The sequence below is a fragment of the Mobula hypostoma genome, chromosome 7, assembly GCF_963921235.1.
Source record: "Mobula hypostoma chromosome 7, sMobHyp1.1, whole genome shotgun sequence".
Lineage (NCBI taxonomy): Eukaryota > Metazoa > Chordata > Chondrichthyes > Myliobatiformes > Myliobatidae > Mobula > Mobula hypostoma.
In genome coordinates, this window is record NC_086103.1 from 178,309,668 (window position 1) to 178,334,488 (window position 24,821).

At 43.4% G+C, this 24,821-nt stretch overlaps 1 protein-coding gene across 2 annotated transcripts in view; it reads left to right on the forward strand.

The window, feature by feature from the left end:
• Nucleotides 1-24,821, forward strand: part of LOC134349771 (steryl-sulfatase-like) — a 145,227-nt gene that overhangs the window by 102,876 nt on the left and 17,530 nt on the right. For both annotated transcript variants that reach the window (XM_063054619.1, XM_063054620.1), the window contains exon 7: nt 15,788-15,925. In XM_063054619.1, coding sequence (XP_062910689.1) covers nt 15,788-15,925 — 138 coding nt within the window. The remainder of the gene's footprint in view (nt 1-15,787; nt 15,926-24,821) is intronic.

Sequence of the window (24,821 nt, forward strand, 5' to 3'; positions counted from 1 at the left end):
TATTTGCAAGGTTTGTTGTCTTTTGCACACTGGTTGTTTCTTTGTATTTACTGTGAATGCCCGTGAAAAAATGAATCTCAGGGTGGGACGTGTTACATATATGTACTCTGATAAATTTACTTTGAGTTAGGCCACTTTAAAGTAAATTTCTGAAAGGAGTGAACTTTGAGTGCATAGAGTAAATTGTTGATCAAATACTCAATTTAAGGCCCCATTGTGGAGTGGACCTGGAGAGGATGTCTTCTACAGTGGGAGAGTCTTGGACCAGAGGGCGCAGCCTCAGGATAGAAGGGCATCACTTTGGAGCAAAGAGGAAGAGGAGTTTCTTTAGCCAGTGGCTAGTGAATCTGTGGAATTCATTGCCATGGACAGGCATTGGAGGCTGAGCCACTGAGTATATTTAAAACTGAGGTTGATAGGTTCTTGATCAAAAAGGGTGTCAAATGTTATGGGAAGAAGGCAAGAGAATGGGGTTGAGAGGAATAATAAATCAGCCATGATCGAATGGTGGAGCAGACTCAATGGGCCAATTATCTTATTTCTTATGGTTTTTCACATTGCGGAGTTGCAAGAGATAGGTCTGTCACTGTTGAGCATAGCATCGTTGAGGCATCATGGTGTAGAGAGCAGAGTTGTCCCTCACAGCTCGAGCAAACCAGGATCGATCCTGACAACACACACTCGGCAGGCCAGGCAGTATCTATGGGAACGAGTAAACAGTCGAGGTTTCGGGCCAAGACCCTTCATCGGAACTGGGGAAGAAATGAGAAGTTAGAGCGAGAAGGTGGGGGAGGAGAGGAAGAAGTACAAGGTGATAGGTGGAGCTTGGAGAGGGGTCGGGGTGAAGTAAAGAGCTGGGAAGTTGATTGCTGAAAGAGATACAGGATCGATCCTGACCTTGAACAATTGGCCAAATTCTGCTCCTTTGTCTTACGGTCCAGTGTGCGCATTCTCCCTGGGACCGTGGGTTTCCCCCGAGTGAGTGCCCCGTTTCCTCCCACGTCTCACAGAGGTGCGGGTCGGAAGGTTAATGCAAGCATGAGGAAATCTGCAGATGCTGGAAATTCAAGCAACACACATAAAAAAAAATGCTGGTGAGCGCAGCAGGCCAGGCAGCATCTATAGGAAGAGGTGCAGTCGACGAAGGGTCTCGGCCCGAAACGTCGACTGTACCTCTTCCTATAGATGCTGCCTGGCCTGCTGCGTTCACCAGTATTTTTATGAGTGTTGGTTGGAAGATTAATTGGCCGCAGTGTTCAGGTGAGTGGTAAACCCAGGGGAGTCGTGGGAAAACAGGAAAGCAAAATGCAAATGGGTGTAAGTGGATTGATGATAGTCAGCATGGACTCAACTGGTCTCTGTTCACACACTGTGACTCTGACTATGAAAGCCCATAAGACTTAGGAGCAGAATTGGGTAATTCACACCACTGAGTCTGCTCCACCATTCCAAGCCTTTCAGTATATCATAGGTTTCAATGAGATTCTCTCTCCCCCCCCCCCACCGCATTCTTCTGAACCCCAGTGAGTACAGGCCCAGAGCCGTCAAAGGCTGCTTGTGCATTAACCCTTTTGTTCCTGAATCTCCTCTGGACCCTCTCCAGTGCCAGGACATCCTTCCTTGGGTAAGTGACACAGTAGCATAATTTTTAGCTTAATGCTATTACAGCACCAGGGACCCCTATTCACTTCCCACCGCTGTCGGTAAGGAGCCTCTATGTTCTCCCCATGCCCATGCGGGATTTCCTCCAGGTTCTCCGGTTTCCTCCCACATTCCAAAGACATACAGCTTAGTATGATAGTCGTCACGAGAGTGTAATAGATGGTGCAGAAGGGCCAAGAAGTGCTGTATCTTTAAATATAAAAATATAAAATCACAAGGGACCTAAAACTGCTCATAATACTCCAAGTGTGGTCTGACCAATTCCTTATACAGTAAAGCCTCAGCTTTTATGTTCTAGTCCTCACAAAAAGAATGCTAACATTGCATTTGCCTTTCTTACCACCAACTCAAGCTGCAAGTTAACCTTTGGGGAATCCAGCAGAAGGACTCCCAAGCAACACATATAAAAGTTGCTGGTGAACACAACAGGCCAGGCAGCATCTCTAGGAAGGTACAGTCGACATTTCGGGCCGAGACCCTTCGTCAGGACTAACTGAAGGAAGAACTAGTAAAAGATTTGAAAGTGGGAGGGGGAGGGGGAGATCTGAAATGATAGGAGAAGACAGGAGGGGGAGGAATGGAGCCAAGAGCTGGACAGGTGATTGGCAAAAGGGATATGAGAGGATCATGGGACAGGAGGCCCAGGGGAAGGAAAAGGGGGAGGGGAAAAAACCCAGAGGATGGGCAAGGGGTATAGTCAGAGGGAGAAAAAGGAGAGAGAGAGAAAGAAGGTGTGTATAAAAATAAATAACGGATGGGGTACGAGGGGGAGGTGGGGCATTAGCAGAAGTTAGAGAAGTCAATGTTCATGCCATCAGGTTGGAGGCCACCCAGCCGGAATATAAGGTGTTGTTCCTCCAACCTGAGGACTCCCAAGTCCCCTTTGCAGTGCTGATTTCTGAATTTGCTCCCCGTTTTGAAAATAGTCCACATCTTTATTCCTTCTACCGAAGTGCATGACGGTACGCTTCCATACACTGTGTTCCATCTGCAGCTGTGGCTCCTTCCAGTTAGAGAAGATTAAATGCACCTTTTAATGAGAGGCTCTTTACTTAGTGAGCATGTTTGTTATTTCAGTCTATACTAAGTCGTGCCTGTTCTGACCCACTATCTTTTAAAGATTATTAAGTTCACCAGGAAACTACAACTTAAATGAAGTGGAAATGCTGAGTAAATAACCACTTCTGCCAAGGATGCACAGAATGCTTAACGTGCTGTGGCATCAACTTTACAGTGGTTCTTAATAGGAATGGTTGATTAACACTTTTTTTAATGATTTTCTGATTTTAAGAGTATGCGTTTCATTTTTAAAGGGAAGGAATGCACTGGATATTCTGCCTCTAGTGATGGACTTGGGTGGCGGGGTGCGGATAACTCTCTACCAAAGGACCATAGGATATAGGAGCAGAATTAGGCTATTTGGCCCAGCGTCTGCTCTGCGGGTCACCCTTGAGCAAGTTGTAGCACCTGCTTAGCCCCCCCCCCACCACCCCTCCGATCAGGGTCACGTGAAGCCGTGGGAGCAGGTGGTGGATGGTCGTATGAGCAGTTCGTGCTATCGCAAGTCCGAGTCGTGTGACCACTGATACCAGGTAGACAATCTCTGAAGAGTATTGATAATGGCTGAGGTCACCTGTCTTGAGGGGACGTTGACCAGAAGAAGGCAATGGCAAACCATTTCTGTAGAAGAATTTACCAAGAATAATCATGGTCATGGAAAGACCATGAGGGCCTACATACGACATGGCACCTAAGAAATGAACGAACGAATGATGGACTAATATGGGGTTTAGAATGTGGTTTAAAAAATGACATGAAATACACTCAGTGGCCACTTTATTAGGTACCCCTTGTACCTAATAATGTGGCCACTGAGTGTATGTTCGTCGTCTTCTGCTGCTGTAGCCCATCCACTTCAAGGTTTGACATGTTGTGCATTCAGGGACGGTCTTCACTGTTGTAACACATGGTAATTTGAGTTGCTGTCACCTTCCTATCAGCTTGAACCAGTCTGGACGTTCTCCTTTGGCCTCTCTCATTAACAGGGTGTTTTCACCCAAAGAACTGCCACTCCCTAGATATTTATTTTTGGATTTTGCACCATTTTCTGTAAACTCTGGAGACTATTGTGTGTGAAAATCCCAGGAGATCAGCAGTTTCTGAGATACTCAAACCAACCCGACTGGCACCAACAATCAGTCCATGGTCAAAGTCACTTAGATCACATTTCTTTCCCATTCAGATGTTTGGTCTGAGCAATAAACTGAACTTCTTGCTTGTTACTGCAAATATCTAATCAGCCACTCATTAGCAGCAACTCAATGCATGAAAGCATGCAGACATGGTCAGAAGGTTCAGTTGTTGTTCAGACCAAACATCAGAATGGGGAAGAAATGTCATCTAAGTGACTTTGACCGTGGAATGATTGTTGCTGCTAGACGGGAACATTACTGATCTCCTGGGATTTTCACACATCACAGTCTCTAGAGTTTACAGAGAATGGTGAGAAAAACAAGAAACATCCGTGGGCGAAAATGCCTTGTTAATGAGAGGGGTCAGAGGAGAATGGCCAAACTAGTTTAAGCTGACAGAAAGGTGACAATAACTCAATTAACCACATGTTACAACAGTGAAAACCATCTCTGAACACAACACGAGAGGAGAAGATGGTGGCGTGACACAGCGCGCAGCGGCCACTCCGGTGAATGATATCTGTTATTTGTCAAGTAGGGTGCCATGCACAATCCTGATTTGATGGAGGCAGACGTGAGAAGCACGGAGGAACATCTGGTGAAAGTTCTGAAATGTCTGTTTTGCTGCCGCTGCTACTGTGTGATCCAGAATCTCCGGAGGGGAAGGCCCCGAGTCCTCAGTTTGCTTGTTGCTCGGTGGCCGGGGCAGGGTCAAAGCCCTCGGCAGAGATGGTGCTCGGTGTCGGAGGCTCGACGTTTTCAGATGGACTCAGAGTCGGCTGCTGTCAGGTGCTTCCAATGCATCGGCAAGCTTGCGGTGCTTCCGTCTGCGTGAGATGTTGGGGCTATCGGGATTTGAGACTTTTTTTTTACTGTGCCCGTGGTCTGCTCTTTATCAAATTACGGTATTGCTTTGCACTGTTGTAATTATATGTTATAATTATGTGGTTTTGTCAGTTTTAGTCTTGGTTTGTCCTGTGTTTCTGTGATATCTTTCTGGAGGAACATTGTATCATTTTTTTAATGCATGCATTTCTAAATGACAATAAATGAGGGCTGATTGGGCCCCTATCATAGAAAGGATGTACTGATGTTGGAGAGAGTTCAGAGAAGATTTACGAGGATGATTCCTGGAATGCAGGGGCTAACATATGAGGAGCGTTTGTCGGCTCTTGGATTGTATTCATTAGTATAATCTTATTTTTTTTTGTTGCTGTGTTTATTCATGGGTTTGGGGTTTATTGTGGGTTTTTTTTAATATATATTTTCTGGCTTTTGTTCTGTTGTGTGTGTATTTTAATTGAGCTACCTTTTTTTTACTTTTTTTACTGTTTTACAATTAGCTGATCTTTTTCATATTTATACCTTTTTTTTTAGGGAGCGTATACCGGAAGTCATGGGGGTAGTTTTAGCGCTTGCTTCTTTCGGGCGGGTCTGCTTTAGATTTTGCCTTGGGGTCTTGGGGCGGGGGGTGGTGGGAGGGGCTTCACGTTTTAGTTTGTTTCTCTTTGGGCTATATACATTATTGAAGTACTGGTTGCGTCCTTTTTCCCGGTATCTTTCGTATGTTCTGTTTCCTCTCCGGGTTTGTGGGTCGCCCCTATCGTCAATCCTCTTTGTTGTGGGTTGACTTTAGGATTTATGGAGTCTATTATTAATTTTGTCTCCTGGAATACTAACGGTCTTAATCATCCTATTAAAAGGAAAAAAGTTTTTAAAGTGTTCCGGAGACTTAAAGCACAAATTTTATTTTTACAAGAGACCCATGTACGGAGGGGGGACAGACTACGTTTTTTCAAATTCTGGAAGGGACAACAATTTCATTCGAACTCCAATGCTAAGATTGGAGGCGTCTCTATTTTTATTGATTCCTCAGTTACTTTTATACAACAGGATATTATTTCTGATCCGAATGGTTGATTTTTATTGGTTAGTGGTTTACTATTTAATAAAAAAGTAGTTTTGGTTAATGTTTATGCTCCTAATATGGATTGTCCGGAATTTTATAAATCATTGTTTAATCAGTTTCCGAATTTGAACGAGTTTTCATTGATCTGGGGCGGAGATCTTAATACCTGTTTGTCTCCAGCTTTGGACCGTTCGGCTCCTTTACGGACCTTACCTAATAAATCTGCAAATTTGATTAATTTTTTCCTTTCTGATTCTGGGTCGACGGACATTTGGCGTTTTCTGCATCCTCAGGAAAAAGACTTTTCCTTTTTTTCACATGTTCATCATTCCTATTCAAGAATTGATTATTTTTTTATTGATTCTCGTCTTATTCCTTCAGTGATTAAATGTGATTATGATTCTATAACCATTTCGGATCATGCTCCACTTAAACTTTCTATTAAAATTATGGCCAATATACCAAATAATAGACAATGGCGTTTTAATTCGCTGTTGCTTCAGGACTCGGACTTTGTTAATTTTATGAATGAACAGATTGAGCTTTTTTTTACAATTAACCATACAGAAGATATTTCGGTTAACACTCTTTGGGACACTTTTAAAGCCTATATTCGGGGTCAGATTATTTCGTATTCTGCTGCTTTGAGGAAGAAACAGAAGCAGGAGGAGATGGCAATTGTGGACAAGATTAAAGAAATTGATAAGAAATATGTTATGGCTCCTTCTGAGGAGTTATACAAACAAAGAACTGAACTTCAAATGGAACACAGTTTAATACTCTCGTCCTCGATTGTAAACCAATTAAAGAAAACAAGAAGTGACTTTTATGTTCACAGTGACAAAATTGGCAAGCTGCTGGCTAATCAATTGAAATCTAATTATGTTAAATCTCAAATCAATCAGATTTATAACCAAAATGATCGATTGATACTGGATCATGTGGGGATTAATCAAACCTTTTGTGATTTTTATTCTTCTTTATATCAATCAGAGTCTCCTCGAGATTCTAAATATATGAATGATTTTTTAGATAAGTTAGACTTCCCTCAGATTTCACAGGATATGTCTTCTTTATTAGATACTTCCATTACAATGGATGAGATTAAGAATGTTATTTTTTCTATGAATCTGGGGAAAGCTCCTGGCCCGGATGGGTTTACCGTTGAATTTTATAAATGTTTTGCTTCTTTATTGATTCCTTGGCTCTGTAGGGTTTTTGAGGCTTCTTTGAAACTTGGTAAACTTCCTGAATCTTTTAATAGAGCATCAATTTCTCTAATACTAAAGAAGGATAAAGACCCTGCTCAATGTGCATCTTATAGACCAATATCTTTATTAAATGTTGATTCTAAAGTTTTTTCCAAGTTATTAGCAAATAGACTAGAAAAAGTACTTCCTTCTATTATTTCGGAAGACCAAACGGGTTTTATTAAAGGTCGTTACTCTTTTTATAATATTCGTACATTGTTAAATATCGTTTATACTCCCTCACAAAATGTTCCTGAGTGTGTTATTTCTTTAGATGCCGAGAAAGCTTTTGATAGAGTAGAATGGCCTTATTTATTTAAGGTGCTTGAAATGTTTAATTTTAGCTTGAAATTTATATCCTGGATTAAACTGTTCTATCATTCCCCTGTAGCCTCGGTTTGTACTAACTCTTTAAACTCACCTTTTTTTCCTCTCTTTCGTGGTACTCGACAAGGCTGTCCTCTTAGTCCCCTATTATTTGATATTGCATTAGAACCTCTTGCAATTGCTATTCGAGAATCTTCAAATATTACTGGGATAACTCGGGGATTAAAGTCCCATAAATTATCACTCTATGCTGATGATTTACTTTTATATATTTCTAATCCTGAGAAATCTATTCCTGCTGTTTTAGAGTTATTAGCACAATTTGGTTTTTTCTCAGGTTATAAATTAAATCTTAGTAAGAGTGAACTTTTTCCGATTAATAAACATCTTCCTTTATATTATAAATTTCCATTTAAATTGATTAATAATTATTTTTCATATCTTGGGATTAAAATTACTTGTAAATACAAAGATTTATTTAAGACTAACTTTTTACCATTAATAGACCATATTACTCAACTTTCATCTAAATGGTTTCCCTTATATTTAACTTTGATTGGTCGTATTAATGCAGTTAAGATGTTTTTTTTGCCAAAATTTTTATATGTGTTTCAGGCATTACCAATTTTCGTTCCAAAATCTTTCTTTGATAAAGTTGACTCTAAAATTTCTTCATTTATTTGGCAGAATAAGAATCCGAGACTGGGTAAAATACATTTACAGAAAGCTAAGAGAGATGGAGGTTTAGCATTACCTAACTATAGATTCTATTATTGGGCTATTAATATTCGACATATGAAATTTTGGTTACTTGACCAGGACATACTATCTATTCCTAAATGGGTAGCATTGGAATTACAATCTGTTCAGGGTTATACACTTGGCTCTATTTTAGGCTCCTCTCTCCCTTTTGATTCGAAACGCCTTAAGCAGGTCTCTAACCCGATAGTTAAATATGCTTTGCGCATTTGGTTTCAATTCAGAAAATTTTTTGATCTTAATCAATTCGGGTTAGCGATTCCTATTTTAGGTAACATATTTTTTCCTCCCTCCTTTACGGATCGCGCTTTTCAAACTTGGAAGACTAAGGGTATTTTACGGTTTTTGGATTTATTTTTAGATGGTTCCCTTATGTCTTTTGAACAATTATCTCATAAATATAACTTATCAAGAATACATTTTTTTAGATATTTACAAGTTAGAAATTTCCTAAGTACTATACTTTCTTCCTTTCCAATGCTTCCTCCTACATATATTTTAGATTCGATAATTAACCTCAATCCATGTCAGAAAGGTGCATCGGCTGTGATTTATAATATTATTATGAAACTTAGGAAAGCTCCATTTGATAAGATTAGGGTAGATTAGGAACAGGAATTGGGGCTTACCATTTCTGTGGATGATTGGGGGCAGATTTTACAATTAGTTAATACTTCCTCTATTTGTGCTAAACATTCCTTAATTCAATTTAAAGTGGTTCATAGAGCACATATGTCCAAAGATAAGTTAGCGCATTTTTACTCGCATATTAATCCTTTCTGTGATAGATGTTCGGGGCAGATAGCCTCTCTAACTCATATGTTTTGGTCTTGCCCTACTTTGGAAACTTTTTGGAGAGATATTTTTAATATTATTTCTAAGGTATTAAATATAGATATCTCTCCTCACCCTATTACTGCTATCTTTGGACTACCTAAAATTTCTAGTAATCTTTCCCCTTCAGCCCGTAGAATGATTGCATTTCTTACTTTAATGGCGAAAAGATGTATTTTACAACATTGGAAAGAGCTTAATGCTCCAACTACCTTTTTTTGGTTTTCTCAGACGATTTTATGTTTGAATTTGGAGAAAATTAGAAGTAACCTTTATGATTCTTCATTTAAATTTGAACGGATTTGGGGACCTTTTATTCGATATTTTCATTTAATGTAATATTTACCCTTCTTGTTTTTTTTTCACTGTTTTTAATGGAGGTCGGGATTGAGGACGTGATTTTAAGTTTAACTCTGTTTGGTTTCAAGTTAGCCCATTGCTTTGCCTTGCTTTTAGTTAGTTGCACGGTGGGTTTTTTTTCTTTTTTTCCATTGATATATATAAAATTTAGTATACTATTATGTTATCTTGGTTTCTTATGTTTAAATTACATTGTAGTATTTTTTTTGGTATTGATACCTTTTGGAATTTTATTATACTTTAACATTGTATTAATGTTTATATGGCTTACCTTTTTTGTATACTTACTCAATAAAAAGATTTAAAAAGGATTGTATTCATTAGAGTATAGAAGAATGAGAGGGGATCTCATAGAAACATTTTGAATGTTGAAAGGGTTGGACAGAGTAGATGTGGAAAGGTTGTTTCCCTTGGTGGGTGAGTCCAGGACAAGAGGCCGTAGTCTTAGAATTAGAGGGTACCCAGTTAAAATAGAGATGAGGAGAAATTTTTTTAGCCAGAGGGTCGTGGATTTGTGGAATTCTTTGCCACATACAGCTGTGGAGGCCCGATCGTTGAGGGTGTTCGAGGAGGAGGTTGACAGGTATCTAATTAGTCAGGGTATCAAGGGATATGGGGAAAAAGCCGGAAATTGGAACTAGATGGATGAATAGTTTAGCTCATGGGGGAGCTGTGGAGCAGACCTGATGGGTCGAATGGCCTACTTCTGCTCCTTTGTCTTGTGATAATCTAATCTAATCTAAACCTTGAAGTGGATGCTTCAGCAGAAGACCACAAAAGTACACACAGTGACCACTTTATTAGGTTCAGGTGGCATTAACAAAGCAGCCACTGACTGTCGATCTTTGAGTTGTATGTCTATTAGAGAGTATTCTTGGATACTGGATTTACATTTTGCTGTTGTTATTCTTTAATGTTCTTCTTAATTCAGAATAACTGCATGTTGTTGCGTTGTCACATGGCCTATATCTAATCTTCAAGTGGCAATACTGGAGCAGATCAGCTGGCCATTGTCTCTCTGCTATCATAATTAACCAGCAGTAACAACACTCTGAAGCCACTCATTAGCTGTGAACAAACAACTGAAGAAATTAGATCTGTCTTCAAAGTTCAAAGTAAATAGATTGGGCTGTATCCACTACATTTTGTAAGCTTTTCCATCCACTCACTGGTGATTCAATACCAGGCCTTGATGCAACCAGTCAATGTACTCTCCACCACACATCTATAGAAGTTTGTCAAAGTTTTAGATGATATGCCAAATCTTAACAAACTTTCAACAAAGTAGAGGCACTGCCGTGCTTTTTTATAGTAGTACTTACGTGCTGGACCCAGGATAGTTCCACTGAAATAATAACAGTGAGGAATTTAAAGTTGCTGACCCCTTCTACCGCTAATCTCCTGATAAGAACTGGCTCATGGACCTCCAGCGAGAGATTGTTGTTATGGCACCACTCAGCCAGATTTTCAATTTCCCTCCTGTATCCTGTTCCGTCATCACCTTTGGTTTGGCCAATGACAGTGGTTTCATCAGAAAACTTAAATATGACACTGGAGCTGTGTTATTAGTATTACAGTCATCAATATAAAGTGAATTTAGCAGGGTGCTAAGCACACAGCCTTGTGGTGCATCTGTGCCGCTGTGAATTGTGGAGGAGATGTTGTTGCCATTCCAAACTGGGGTCTGCAAGTGAGGAAATGGAGGATCCAACTGCACAAGGAGGTATTGAGGCCTAGGTCTTGGAACTTATTGATTAGTTTTGAAGGGATACCAAGCTGTAGTCAGTGGAGAGCATCCTGATCTATGCATCTTCAAAGTTCAAAGTAAACTTGTTAGCAAAGAACATGTATGTCATCGTATACAACCCTGAGATTCATTTTCTTGCAGTAAGTCCATAAGAATAATAACATTAATGTAAGGAGTTTCTTTTTTTGTTACTGCGTAGTCTAATTAAAATGGCTTCTTTGTTATGTTATAGTTGAAAGGGCTTCTTTGTTATGTTAACTGCTGAGAAAGTCCTCCCGCTAGCAGTTTGTTTGGATCACATTACTGATAAGAAAGGTGTTACGAACCAATTGGGATAGCTGTTATGCTTTTGATGTGTCTCAAGATATTGTCTGCGCGGGGTTTTGGGAGAGAAGGCGGGAGAGAGAGACAGAGGATGGACCAGGTGCTGTGAGTCCGCTAACGGGGTCGGACCCCGAGCGGGGCGTTCGGCAAGGAGAGGAGACGGAGACGGACTCGTATGGAGCGTCTGGTCGACCACCGTTGTTGGTCCCAGGCAGCTGGTTGAGGTGATCCGAGGGGTCGCAGGGTGAAGAAGAAGGGTCCTGAGCTCCAACTGTTTGTGCACGAAGAGATTGAACTTTGATAAGTGTGGCGTCTTTTATTTTCCTTTTATATTTTATTCTCTATTAATTATATAGTTCCAGTAATATCTTAAACTGTAAATCAGTTAATCGTATCTGGTGTATTGTCTGTTATTTGGGCGGGGTGGGGTACATCACACAGCATCCACACAAACAGTTTGGCGGGGCCGAGGGCTGTTTCCCTAGACGACAGCGAGCCGAGCGACCCTGAGGCTGGCCGGCGGGCCTACATTAACAGAATCAGTGAAAGACTGCACCAACTTGGGCGTTCAACCAAAGCTTCATGTAGATATGCTCAATGGTGTAGGATATTCCGTTCAAGGGCATTGGTGTTTCCATACCAGACTGAGATGCAATCAGTCAATGTACTCTCCTCCACACATCCTCTGAAATGATAACACTGAGGATTTTAAAGCTGCTGACCCTCTCCACCTCTGATCCTCCAGTGAGGACTGGCTCATGGACCTCCGGTTTCCTCCTCCTGAAGTCAAAAATCAGCTCCTTGGTCGTGCTGACATTGAGTGCGAGGTTGTTGTTCACTGTCCAGATGTTCTAGAGTTGTATGAAGAGCCAATGAAATGGCACCTGCTGTGGCCTTGTTGCTCTGGTGGGCAAATTGGAACCGATCCAAGCTGTTTCTCGAGCAGGAGTTGATATGTTTCATCATCAACCCCTCAAAGCACTTCATACTGGACGGTAGTCATTGAGGTAAGTTACCACATTCTTCATAGGCACTGGTATAATTAAAGCCTGCTTTAAGCAGTTTGGGTACCTCAGACTGCCAAAGCGAGACATTAAAATTATTGAGAAAGAATCTTAGAAACAGGATTTGCAAGCATTTGGAGAAACATAGTCTGATTAAGGATAGTCAGCATGGCTTTGTGAGGGGTATGTCATGCCTCATGAGCCTGCTTGAATTCTGCAAGGAAGTGACAAAGCACATTGATGAAGGTAGAGCAGTGGATGTAGTGTATATGGATTTTAGTAAGGCAGGGCCTTTGCCCCTTCCCTCTACAGTCCTGACGAAGGGTTCCGGCCCGAAACGTCGACTGATCATTTCCACGGTTGCTGCCCGACCTGCTGAGTTCCTCCAGCATGTTGTGAGTGGTGCTTTGACCCCAGCATCTGCAGATTATTTTGTATTTGACAAGCTTCCCCTTGGTAGGCTCATTCAGAATGTTGGGAGACATGAGATTCATGGAAACTTGGTTACAGAGGTTCATAATTGGTTTGCCAACAGAAGGCAGAGAGTGGTAGTGATACAGGTGTATACAATGACAACAGACATAGATAAAGCGGACTGCCCAGGGTGACACAGTAGCATAATCTGACACAACACTACTACAGCACTGGCCACCTGGGCTCAATCTCCGCTGCTGTCTGTAAGGAGTCTGTACGTTCTCCCCGTGACCATGTTGGTCTCCTCTGGATGCTCCACTTTCCTCCCATGGTCCAAGGATGTACAGGTTGGGGTTAGTGAGTTGTGGGCATGCTATTGTTGGCACCGGAAATGTGGCAATGCTTGTGGGCTGTCCTCAGCACATCCTCACACTGTGTTGGTTGATGAAGCAGTGCCGTTCACTGTATGCATGTTTCGATGTAGATGTGACAAATAGGTTAGATTACGAGGACACGCAGTCCTCTTTTATTGTCATTTAGTAATGCATGCATTAAAAAATGATACAATATTCCTCCAGTGTGATATCACAGAAACACAGGACAGACCAAGACTGAAAAATTGACAAAAACCACATAATTATAACATGTAGTTACAACAGCGCAACAATACCATATCTTGATGAAGAACAGGCCATGGCACAGTAAAAAAGTTCAAAGTCTCTTGAAAGTCCCACATCTCATGCAGACAGGAGAAGGAAGAAAACTCTCCCTGCCATGCCCGACCACAGTCCAACTCTGAGTCATCCGAAAACTTCGAGCCCCGATCAGCCCTCCGACACCGAGTACCGAGCACCATCTCTATCTGGATGCTTTGACCCCAGCCTCAGTAGCCAGCAGCAGGCAAAGCCAGGGATTTTGGGGCCTTTCCTCCGGAGATTCTTGATCGCACAGTAGCAGCGGCAGCGAACCGGGCAATTCAGAAATTTCTCCAGATGTTCCTCTATGCTTCTCACGTCTGTCTCCATCAAATCAGAATTGTCTACGGCCCCTATTTAACAGATATAATGTCATTTTACCGGAGAGCTGCGCGCGCTGCGTCGAGCCACCATCTTCTCCTCCTGCCGATAAGCTAATCTTAATCTTATGAGCAACATTGAATATAACTATTCTAATAATTGTGATCAACTTTCTGACTGTACCATATTTTGTTCTACAGTTTGAACTCTTAGATCAGAGTTCCCAACCAGGTGTCCACGGACCGCTCGGTTAATGGTTGGGGTTAAGAGTTGGGAACCCCTGACTTGGATTGAATGCTTAATTAGAAAGAAGTCATCTTTGACCATCCAGGGTTCCCTCTGGTGCTCCACTTTCCTCCCACGTTTCAAAGACGTAAAGGTTAATTGGTCCCATGGGTGTAGTTGGGTGTCCTGGGATCGTTGAGCCTAAAGGGTACCTTGCTGTATCTCCAAATAAACAGGGCACAATTTTAAGGTGATTGGAAGAAAGTACAGGGAGATGTCGGGTAGATTTTACACAGACTCTTAGAAAGGCGATGGATGAAAGAAAAGTCATAGTCATACTTAATTGATCCCGGGGGAAATTGGTTTTTGTTACAGTTGCACCATAAATAATAAATAGTAATAAAACCATAAATAATTAAATAGTAATATGTAAATTATGCCAGGAAATAAGTCCGGGACCAGCCTATTGGTTCAGGGTGTCTGACCCTCCAAGGGAGGAGTTGTAAAGTTTGATGGCCACAGGCAGGAATGACTTCCTATGACGCTCTGTGTTGCATCTCGGTGGAATGAGTCTCTGGCTGAATGTACTCCTGTGCCCACCCAGTACATTATGTAGTGGATGGGAGACATTGTCCAAGATGGCATGCAACTTGGACAGCATCCTCTTTTCAGACACCACCGTCAGAGAGTCCAGTTCCATCCCCACAACATCACTGACCTTACGAATGAGTTTGTTGATTCTGTTGGTGTCTGCTACCCTCAGCCTGCTGCCCCAGCACACAACAGCAAACATGATAGCACTGGCTACCACAGACTCGTAGAACATCCTCAGTATCGTCGGCTGGAAAACGGAGGGCTATGTGCAAGGGAAGGGTTAGATTGATCTTGGTATAGGTTAAAGGGTTGGTAGGCTACTGTGGACTGAAGGGCCTGAATTGTGCTCTACTGTTCACTTTACTCAGTACCTGCTGGACCGAATAAAGTGATCACTGAGTGCATGTTCATGGTCTTCTGCTGTTGTAGTTCATCTACTTCAAGGTTTGACGTGCTGTGTGTGTTCAGATACAGTGTGCTCTTCTGCACTAAACTGTTGTCACATGTGTTTATTGAGTTACTGTCATTTTCCTGTTGGTTTGAACCAGTCTGGCCATTCTCCTCTGACCTCTCTCATTAACAAGGCGTTTTTGCCCACCGAACTGCCACTCGCTGGATGTCCAAGCAACACACACAAAATGCTGGTGGAACTCAGCAGGCCAGGCAGCATCTATGGAAAAAAGTATAGTTGATGATTCAGGCTGGAAAAAAAAGATGAGCAGTTTGTGTGTGTGTTGCTTGGATTTCCAGCATCTGCAGATTTTCTCTTGTTTGTGACTCACTGTAGGTTTTTTATTGGTTTTTTTAAACACTATTTTCTGTAAGTTCTGGAGACTGTTGTGTTTGAAATTCCCAGGAAATCAGCAGCTTCTGAGATAGTCAGCCATCCCATCTGGCACCAACAAACATTCAACGGTCAAAGTCACTTAGATCACATTTCTTCCCATTCAGATGTTTGGTCTGAACAACAACTGAACCTCTTGACCATGTCTGCATGCTTTTACACATTGAGTTGCCGCCACATGATTGGCTGATTAGATATTTGCCACTGTGTGTATGAATAAATAGAAAAGAAACTTCCACAGTGTTGAAGATGGGATGAAAGAGCCCGTTACCTGTGGTGCACCAACTTCTGAGATGTGTGTTAATTTATGTTCTTTGTCATTATAGGACAAATCCTGGCTTCATTGGAAAAGCTCGGTCTTAGTGAGCAGACTCTGGTCTATTTCACTTCAGACCAAGGTGCTCATGTTGAAGAGATTTCGGACAGAGGGGAGATTCATGGAGGGTGGAATGGCATCTACAAGGGTAAGTGGACCACTGTGATATGGCAAATAATAACCCAGGATGCATATCTATTCATAATTTCCAATGTCCTACCAGCCTATACGCTCCCAACTCATTTTCACGTTGTGTTCTTTGTCTTGGAATGATTCATAAACACGAGATTCTGTAGAGTCTAAAATCTTGAGTGAAATACACAAAATGCTGGAGGAACTCAGCAAGTCAGGCAGCAACCATGGAGGGTAATAAGGAATTGTCAGTTTGGACCCAGACTCTTCTCGTTCTCTTTCTTCTGAGGTCCACTGTCCTCTTCTATCAGATTCCTTCTTGTTCATCCTTTAACTTACCATCTGTCATCTCCCAGCTTCTTGCCTCATCCCTCCTCCCCCGTCTACCTAAAGACTAGAGGGCCTTTGGGCATTCTCCCTCTGACTGGAAATACAGATCCATTATTCTTTGGAAGTAGTGTCACAGGTAGATAGGATCGTAAAGAAAACTTTTGGCCCATTGGCCTTCCAGTTACCATGGTGCTATCAAAAGCATGTGACAGTTCTTTAGTAGTTAAGCTAAGAAATCCAGCTAAAAGCAATCACTAAGAATACCTTTCTTAGGTAATTTGTGTTAAATGATCACCACAAACAGTGAAGGGCTGAGCGATGGTGAGGTAAGTTCAGGATATGAACCGAGAAGGTGTGTTGTCGAATCATTGCAGATGGAGTTCCAATGCCTGTACGATTGGCCTGAAACCAAGGTAAAGTGAGAAGTCAGGGCCTGGGCAGAGGAGGTTCGATGGCCCTGGTGCGAAGTTGGATTGCTATGGGCACTGAGCTGATTTGAAGAACTTGAGAGCAGCTACGGGCTGGATGGTGTAATCTGGGCCCAGATTGAATTGCTGGGTGGTGTGATCTAGGCTCGGAGCCTTTTGCTCCATGGGGTCCTAGTGCAAAGTACAATTTGCTGTTTAGACAATTTAAACGCCGGCTCAGATCAGAGGCAAGAGCCGATTTTGCTTGCTCTCCACGATGTTCACTCCTCTCTCCAGGGCGCCAGGGCCTTTTGCTGTCCGTTGTTTGGTCAGTTTTAACCAGCTCAGGTTGACTGGAAAGACGGGGTGTCAGGATCCAGGATGAGAGCCGATTTCGCTCGTTCACTGCAATGATTACTCCTCTCTCCTTGGCACTGAGGATATGAAGACTGCCCTGGCTGCTGTGCTCTGTGCCCACTGCCCACTAATATGATTAGCTGATTAGCCTTGGGCCTACTGCGGGCTGTTCCAGGGTTCAGATCTGAGGACTCATTTTTGGTTCGGGATGCTGTTGTTCACTTAAACGGTTTGCATGATTTGTATTTTTTTTTCTATTTTTTGCACATCGGGTGTTGGTCTTCCATTTTTATTTTTACTTTTTTTCTTGAAATAGGTTCTTGTTGATTTCTTCATTTATGGCTACTTGTGAGCAAACAAATCTCAAGGTTGTATAATTATACATTCTTTGATAATAAATGTACTTGAATAAATCAGAGCATTGAGTACAGGCGTTGAGATGTTATGTTGAATCTGTATAAGATGTTGGTGAGTGCAAATTTGGAGTATTGTTCTTATTTGGAGCAGTTCTGGTCACCTACCTACAGGAAAAATATCAATAAGATCAAAACAGTACGAGAAAATTTACAAGGGACTCGAGAGCCTGAGCTACAGGAAAAGTTTGAATTGGTGAGGACTTTATTCCCTGGAGCGTAGAAGAATGAGGGGAGATTTGATATACATAATTATGAGCGGTGTTGGTATAGTAAATGTAAGCAGGCTTTTTCCACTTAGCTTGGGTGAGACTTGAACTAGAGGTCATAATTTAAGGTGAAAGGTGAACTATTTAAGGGGTACATGAGAGGGAATTTCTTCACTCAGAGATTGCTGAGAGTGTGGAATGAGCTTCCAGCAGAAGTGGTGGATGTGGTTTCAATTGCAACATTTAAGGGAGGTTTGGGTAAGTACGTGGATGGGAGGGGTATGGAGGTCTTTGTTCCAGACATGGGTCAATGGGACTAGGCATAATAATAACTAGATGTGGACTGGATGGGCTGATGAACCAGGTTCAATGCTGTAATGCTCCGTAACTCTACCACATGGAGTTCCCCCAGTTGCTCCAGTATCTTCCTGCTTCCCAAAGATGTATTGGTAATGATTTTTTTCCTACCTTGGAGCCAGCACGTAAATGTCTTTACAAAGAAAGCACAGGTAGTGCTTCTAATTTCTTAGAAGCTTGTGAAGAATTAGCATGTCATCTAAAACTTTAACAAACTTCTACGTATGTGTAGAAGAGAATATATTGACTGGTTGTATCACAGCCTGGTATGAGAACACCAATGCGCTGTACGGAAAAGCCTACAAAAAGCAGTGGTTACAGCCCAATCCATCACGGGTAAAGCCCTCCCCACCATTGAGCACATCTATATGCAGTGCTGTTGCTGGAAAGTGGCATCCATCATCAAGGGCTCCCACTATTCAGGCCATGCTCTCTTCTCACTGCTGCCGTCAGGAAGAAGGTACAGGAGCCTCAGGACCCACACCACCAGGTTCAGGAACAGTTATTACCCCTCAACCATCAGGCTCTTGAACCAGTGGGGATAACTTCACTGAGATGCTCCCTCAACCTATGGACTCACTTTCAAGGACTCTTCATTTCATGTTCTCAATATTTATTACTTAATTATTTTTTTTTCTCTTTTTCTTTTTGTATTTGCACAGTTTGTTGTCTTTTGCACATTCATTCTATTGTGTTTCTAATACTTACCGTGAATGCTCACAAGAAAATAGATCTCAGAGTTGTAAATGTGACACACTGTACATGGGAGTGGTTGGCCCTCCGTTGGTCAAGGTTGACCATGGATTTTGCTGTCTATGTTGTTGGTGCAGTGCCGTCTGTGGCTGACGAGACCAATGCGAGAATGGCAGTCTGTTACAAAGGTCACATGTATAACATAGAACATAGAATAAAACAGCACAGTACAGGCCCTTCAGCCCATAATGTTGTGCCGACCCTCAAACCCTGCCTCCCATATAACCCCCCACCTTAAATTCCTCCATATACCTGTCTAGTAGTCTCTTAAACTTCACTAGTGTATCTGCCTCCAACACTGACTCAGGCAGTGTATTCCACCCACCAACCACTCTCTGAGTAAAAAACCTTCCTCTAATATCCCCCTTGAACTTCCCACCCCTTACCTTAAAGCCATGTCCTGTTGTATTGAGCAGTGGTGCCCTGGGAAAGAGGCACTGGCTATCCACTCTATCTATTCCTCTTATTATCTTGTACACCTCTATCATGTCTCCTCTCATCCTCCTTCTCTCCAAAGAGTAAAACCCTAGCTCCCTTAATCTCTGATCATAATGCATACTCTCTAAACCAGGCAGCATCCTGGTAAATCTCCTCTGTACCCTTTACAATGCTTCCACATCCTTCCTATAGTGAGGTGACCAGAACTGGACTCAATACTCCAAGTGTGGCCTAACCAGAGTTTTATAGAGCTGCATCATTACATCGCGACTCTTAAACTCTATCCCTCGACTTATGAAAGCTAACACCCCATAAGCTTTCTTAACTACCCTATCCACCTGAGAGGCAACTTTCAGGGATCTGTGGACATGTACCCCGAGATCCCTCTGCTCCTCCACACTACCAAGTATCCTGCCATTTACTTTGTACTCTGCCTTGGAGTTTGTCCTTCCAAAGTGTACCACCTCACACTTCTCCGGGTTGAACTCCATCTGCCACTTCTCAGCCCACTTCTGCATCCTGTCAATGTCCCTCTGCAATCTTTGACAATCCTCTACACTATCTACAACACCAGCAACCTTTGTGTCGTCTGCAAACTTGCCAACCCACTCTTCTACCCCCACATCCAGGTCGTTAACAAAAATCACGAAAAGTAGAGGTCCCAGAACAGATCCTTGTGGGACACCACTAGTCACAATCCTCCAATCTGAATGTACTCCCTCCACCACCACCCTCTGCCTTCTGCAGGCAAGCCAATTCTGAATCCACCTGGCCAAACTTCCCTGGATCCCATACCTTCTAACTTTCTGAATAAGCCTACCGTGTGGAACCTTGTCAAATGCCTTACTAAAATCCATATAGATCATATCCACTGCACTACCCTCATCTATATGCCTGGTCACCCCCTCAAAGAACTCTATCAGGCTTGTTAGACACGATCTGCCCTTCACAAAGCCATGCTGACTGTCCCTGATCAGACCATGATTCTCTAATTGCCCATAGATCCGATCTCTAAGAATCTTTTCCAACAGCTTTCCCACCACAGACGTAAGGCTCACTGGTCTATAATTACCCGGACTATCCCTACTACCTTTTTTGAACAAGTGAACAACATTCACCTCCCTCCAATCCTCCGGTACCATTCCCGTGGACAACGAGGACATAAAGATCCTAGCCAGAGGCTCAGCAATCTCTTCTCTCACCTCGTGGAGCAGCCTGGGGAATATTCCGTCAGGCCCCGGGGACTTATCTGTCCTAATGTATTTTAGCAACTCCAACACCTCCTCTCCCTTAATATCAGCATGCTCCAGAACATCAACCTCACTCATATTGTCCTCATCATCATCAAGTTCCCTCTCATTGGTGAATACCGAAGAGAAGTATTCATTGAGGACCTCGCTCACTTCCACAGCCTCCAGGCACATCTTCCCACCTTTATCTCTAATCGGTCCTACCTTCACTCCTGTCATCCTTTTTTTCTTCACATAATTGAAGAATGCCTTGGGGTTTTCCTTTACCCTACTCGCCAAGGCCTTCTCATACCCCCTTCTTACTCTTCCCAGCCCCTTCTTAAGCTCCTTTCTTGCTTCCCTATATTCCTCAATAGACCCATCTGATCCTTGCTTCCTAAACCTCATGTATACTGCCTTCTTCCTCCTGACTAGATTTTCCACCTCACTTGTCATCCATGGTTCCTTCACCCTACCATTCTTTATCTTCCTCACCGGGACAAATTTATCCCTTACATCCCGCAAGAGATCTCTAAACATCGACCACATGTCCATAGTACATTTCCCTGCAAAAACATCATCCCAATTCACACCCGCAAGTTCTAGCCTTATAGCCTCATAATTTGCCTTTCCCCAATTAAAAATTTTCCTGTCCTCTTTGATTCTATCCTTTTCCATGATAATTATAAAGGCCAGAGAGCGGTGGTCACTGTCCCCCAGATGCTCACCCACTGAGAGATCTGTGACCTGACCCGGTTCATTACCTAGTACTAGATCTAGTATGGCATTCCCCCCTGGTCGGCCTATCCACATACTGTGACAGGAATCCATCCTGGACACACTTAACAAATTCTGCCCCATCTAAACTCTTGGAACTAATCAGGTGCCAATCAATATTAGGGAAGTTAAAGTCACCCATGATAACAACCCTGTTATTTTTGCACCTTTCCAAAATTTGCCTCCCAATCTGCTCCTCTGCATCTCTGCTGCTACCAGGGGGCCTATAGAATACCCCCAGTAGAGTAACTGCTCCCTTCCTGTTCCTGACTTCCACCCATATTGACTCAAAAGAGGATCCTGCTACATTACCCGTCCTTTCTGTAGCTGTAATAGTATCCCTGACCAGTAATGCCACCCCTCCTCTCCTTTTTCCGCCCTCTCTATCCCTTTTAAAGCACTGAAATCCAGGAATATTGAGAATCCATTCCTGCCCTGGTGCCAGCCGAGTTTCTGTAATGGCCACTACATCATAATTCCATGTATGTATCCAAGCTCTCAGTTCATCACCTTTGTTCCTGATGCTTCTTGCATTGAGGTACACACATTTCAGCCCTTCTACCTTACTGTCTTTACACCGTTTATTCTGCTTCTCTTTCCTCAAAGCCTCTCTGTATGTTAGATCTGGCTTTACTCCATGCACTTCTTTCACTGCTCTATCGCTCTGGGTCCCCTCCCCCTCGCAAATTAGTTTAAACCCTCCCGAACCATGCTAGCAAACCTACCTGCAAGGATATTGCTCCCCCTCGAGTTCAGGTGCAACCCATCCAATCTGTACAGGTCCCACCTTCCCCAGAAGAGATCCTAATGATCTAAAAATCTAATACCCTGCTCCCTGCACCAACTCCTCAGCCACGCATTCAACTGCCATCTCCTCCAATTCTTACCATCTCTGTCACATAGCACTGGCAGCAATCCTGAGAACGTCACCCTTGAGGTCCTGTTCTTCAGCCTTCTGCCTAATTCCCGAAACTCACACTTCAGGACCTCATCCCTCTTCCTGCCTATGTCGTTGGTCCCAACATGTATCACGACTTCTGGTTGCTTTCCCTCTCGTACCAGGATGCCGGGCACCCGGTCAGAGACATCCCGGACCCTGGCACCCATATAAGTGGACACAGCTCTGCTGGAGATACAGCGTCCCTTTTTACGGGCTCGTTTGTCTTCTGCCACTCACAGCAATCTTTCCTCACCTGACATAAGTTGTTGTTTCTGGGTGCTTCTCCATTCTGCAAATTCCTGCCAGGACTCAGTGTTGGTGTCCAGTGCCTTCGTGTCCCGCTCGTGGACATCCTTGCGGCGCAGTTGTGGGTGGGCAGGCAGCGGTTAGTTTGGCTGAAGCAGCTCATTGTGGAGGACGTCTTTTGGGATATGGCCATCCTGCATGCGACAGACGTGGCCCAGCCAGTGCAGCCGCTGCTGCCTGAGCAGCAGGTACACTCTAGAGAGGCCGGTACAAGAGAAACCCTCAGCATTGGGTACTCCGTCGCTCCAGGAGGTACCCAAGATGCGATGAACGCAGCTTGAATGGAAGGTGCTGAGTCTTCGCTCCTGCTTAGCATATGTTGTCCAGGTCTCATAGAACATAGAATAGTACAGCACAGTACAGGCCCTTCGGCCCACAATGTTGTGCCGACCCTCAAACCCTGCCTCCCATATAAGTCCCCACCTTAAATTCCTCCATATACCTGTCTAGTAGTCTCTTAAACTTCACTAGTGTATCTGCCTCCACCACTGACTCAGGCAGTGTATTCCATGCACCAACCACTCTCTGAGTGAAAAACCTTCCTCTAATATCCCCCTTGAACTTCCCACCCCTTACCTTAAAGCCATGTCCTCTTGTATTGAACAGTGGTGCCCTGGGTAAGAGGCGCTGGCTATCCACTCTATCTATTCCTCTTATTATCTTGTACACCTCTATCATGTCTAGCAGTGCACTGGTGCCACAAGTGTTGTACACTGCCATCTTTGTTTTGACCGAGAGTTTGGAGTTCTCCCAGACTCGTATGATCAGGCAGGCGAGAGTTGTTGCAGCTTCCCAATGTGTTTGTCAATTTCTGTGTCCAAGAAGAGCTTGTCCATATGATGGACCCCTGTTTCTAGTTATCAATGGTAATGGTTGGTGGTGTCTCCACACCTTGTCCCAAGACGTTAGTCTTTTTCGGGCTGATTCCTTGCAGACCTGGGAGAAGTGATCCACCAAGCTCTGGAGGTGCTGTGGAGCGTGGGTTGTGACCACTGCAACACCAGCAAACAGCATGTCTCTGATCGTAGTCTCACACACTTTGGTTTTGGCTCTTAGGCGGGCAAGGTTAAAAAGCCTGCCATCTGATCTAGTATGGAGCTAGACCCCCTCTGTTACAGTGCCAAACGTGTGCCTCAGAAGGGCAAAGAAGATCCCGAAGCGCGTTGGGGCAAGAACACAGCCCCGCTTGATGCCACCTCTATTGTCAAGGGGCTCTGAAGAGCTGCCATTCTACTGCACAGTTCCCTTCATGTTGCTGTGGAAGCATTTTGTTATGCTCTGTAGTCTCAATGGGCAGCCTGCCTTAGAGAGGATCTGAAAGAGCCCATCTCTGTTGACCAAGACAAATGCCTTGGTGAGATCAATAAATGCAACGTAGAGGAGCTTCTTTTGTTCCCTGCCCTTCTCCTGGAGTTGGTGGAGAGAGAAGATCATGTCTGTAGTTGACCTTCCAGCACGGAAGCCTGTCTGGGACTCCAGGGAAACACATTCAGCCAACTTCTGTAGGTGGATCGAGAAGACTCGGGAGAAGACTTCACCAACAACGTTCAAAAGAATGATACACCTGTAGTTGTTACAGTCGCTACTCTAACCTTTGTCTTTGTAGTGTGTAATGATCATGGCATTTTTCATGTCCTGTGGTACAGCACCTTCCTGTCAGCACTGACAAAGGACTTCAAGCAGCAGCTACAGCAGCGTAGCCATGCCATGTTTGACCAGATCTTGGGGAGCCAAGATGACATTGCCTGGTGCCTTCCCTGTGGCGAAGCTGCCGATGGCCTTGCTGAACTCCTCCAGGACAAGATTAGATTAGGTTATGAGGACACGCAGTCCTCTTTTATTGTCATTTAGTAATGCATGCATTAAGAAATGATACAATATTCCTCCAGTGTGATATCACAGAAACACAGGACAGACCAAGACTGAAAAACTGACAAAAACCACATAATTATAATATATAGTTACAACAGTGCAAGCAATATTGTAACTTGATGAAGAACAGACCATGGTCACGGTAAAAAGTTCAAAGTCTCTCGAAAGTCCCACATCTCATGCAGGCGGGAGAAGGAAGAAAACTCTCCCTGCCATACCCGACCACAGTCCGACTCTGAGTCGAGTCGTCCGAAAATTTCAAGCTCCGACCAGCCCTCCGACACCGAGCACTGAGCACCATCTCTGCTGAATGCTTCGACCCCAGCCCCGGCTGCCAGCAGCAGGCAAAGCCGAGGATTTTGGGGCCTTCCCTCCGGAGATTCTCGATCGCACAGTAGCAGCGGCAGCGAACAGGGCATTTCAGAAGTTACTCCAGATGTTCCTCCGTGCTCTCACAACTGTCTCCATCAAATCAGAATTGTGCACGGCCCCTATTTAACAATATGATATCACTTCACCAGAGA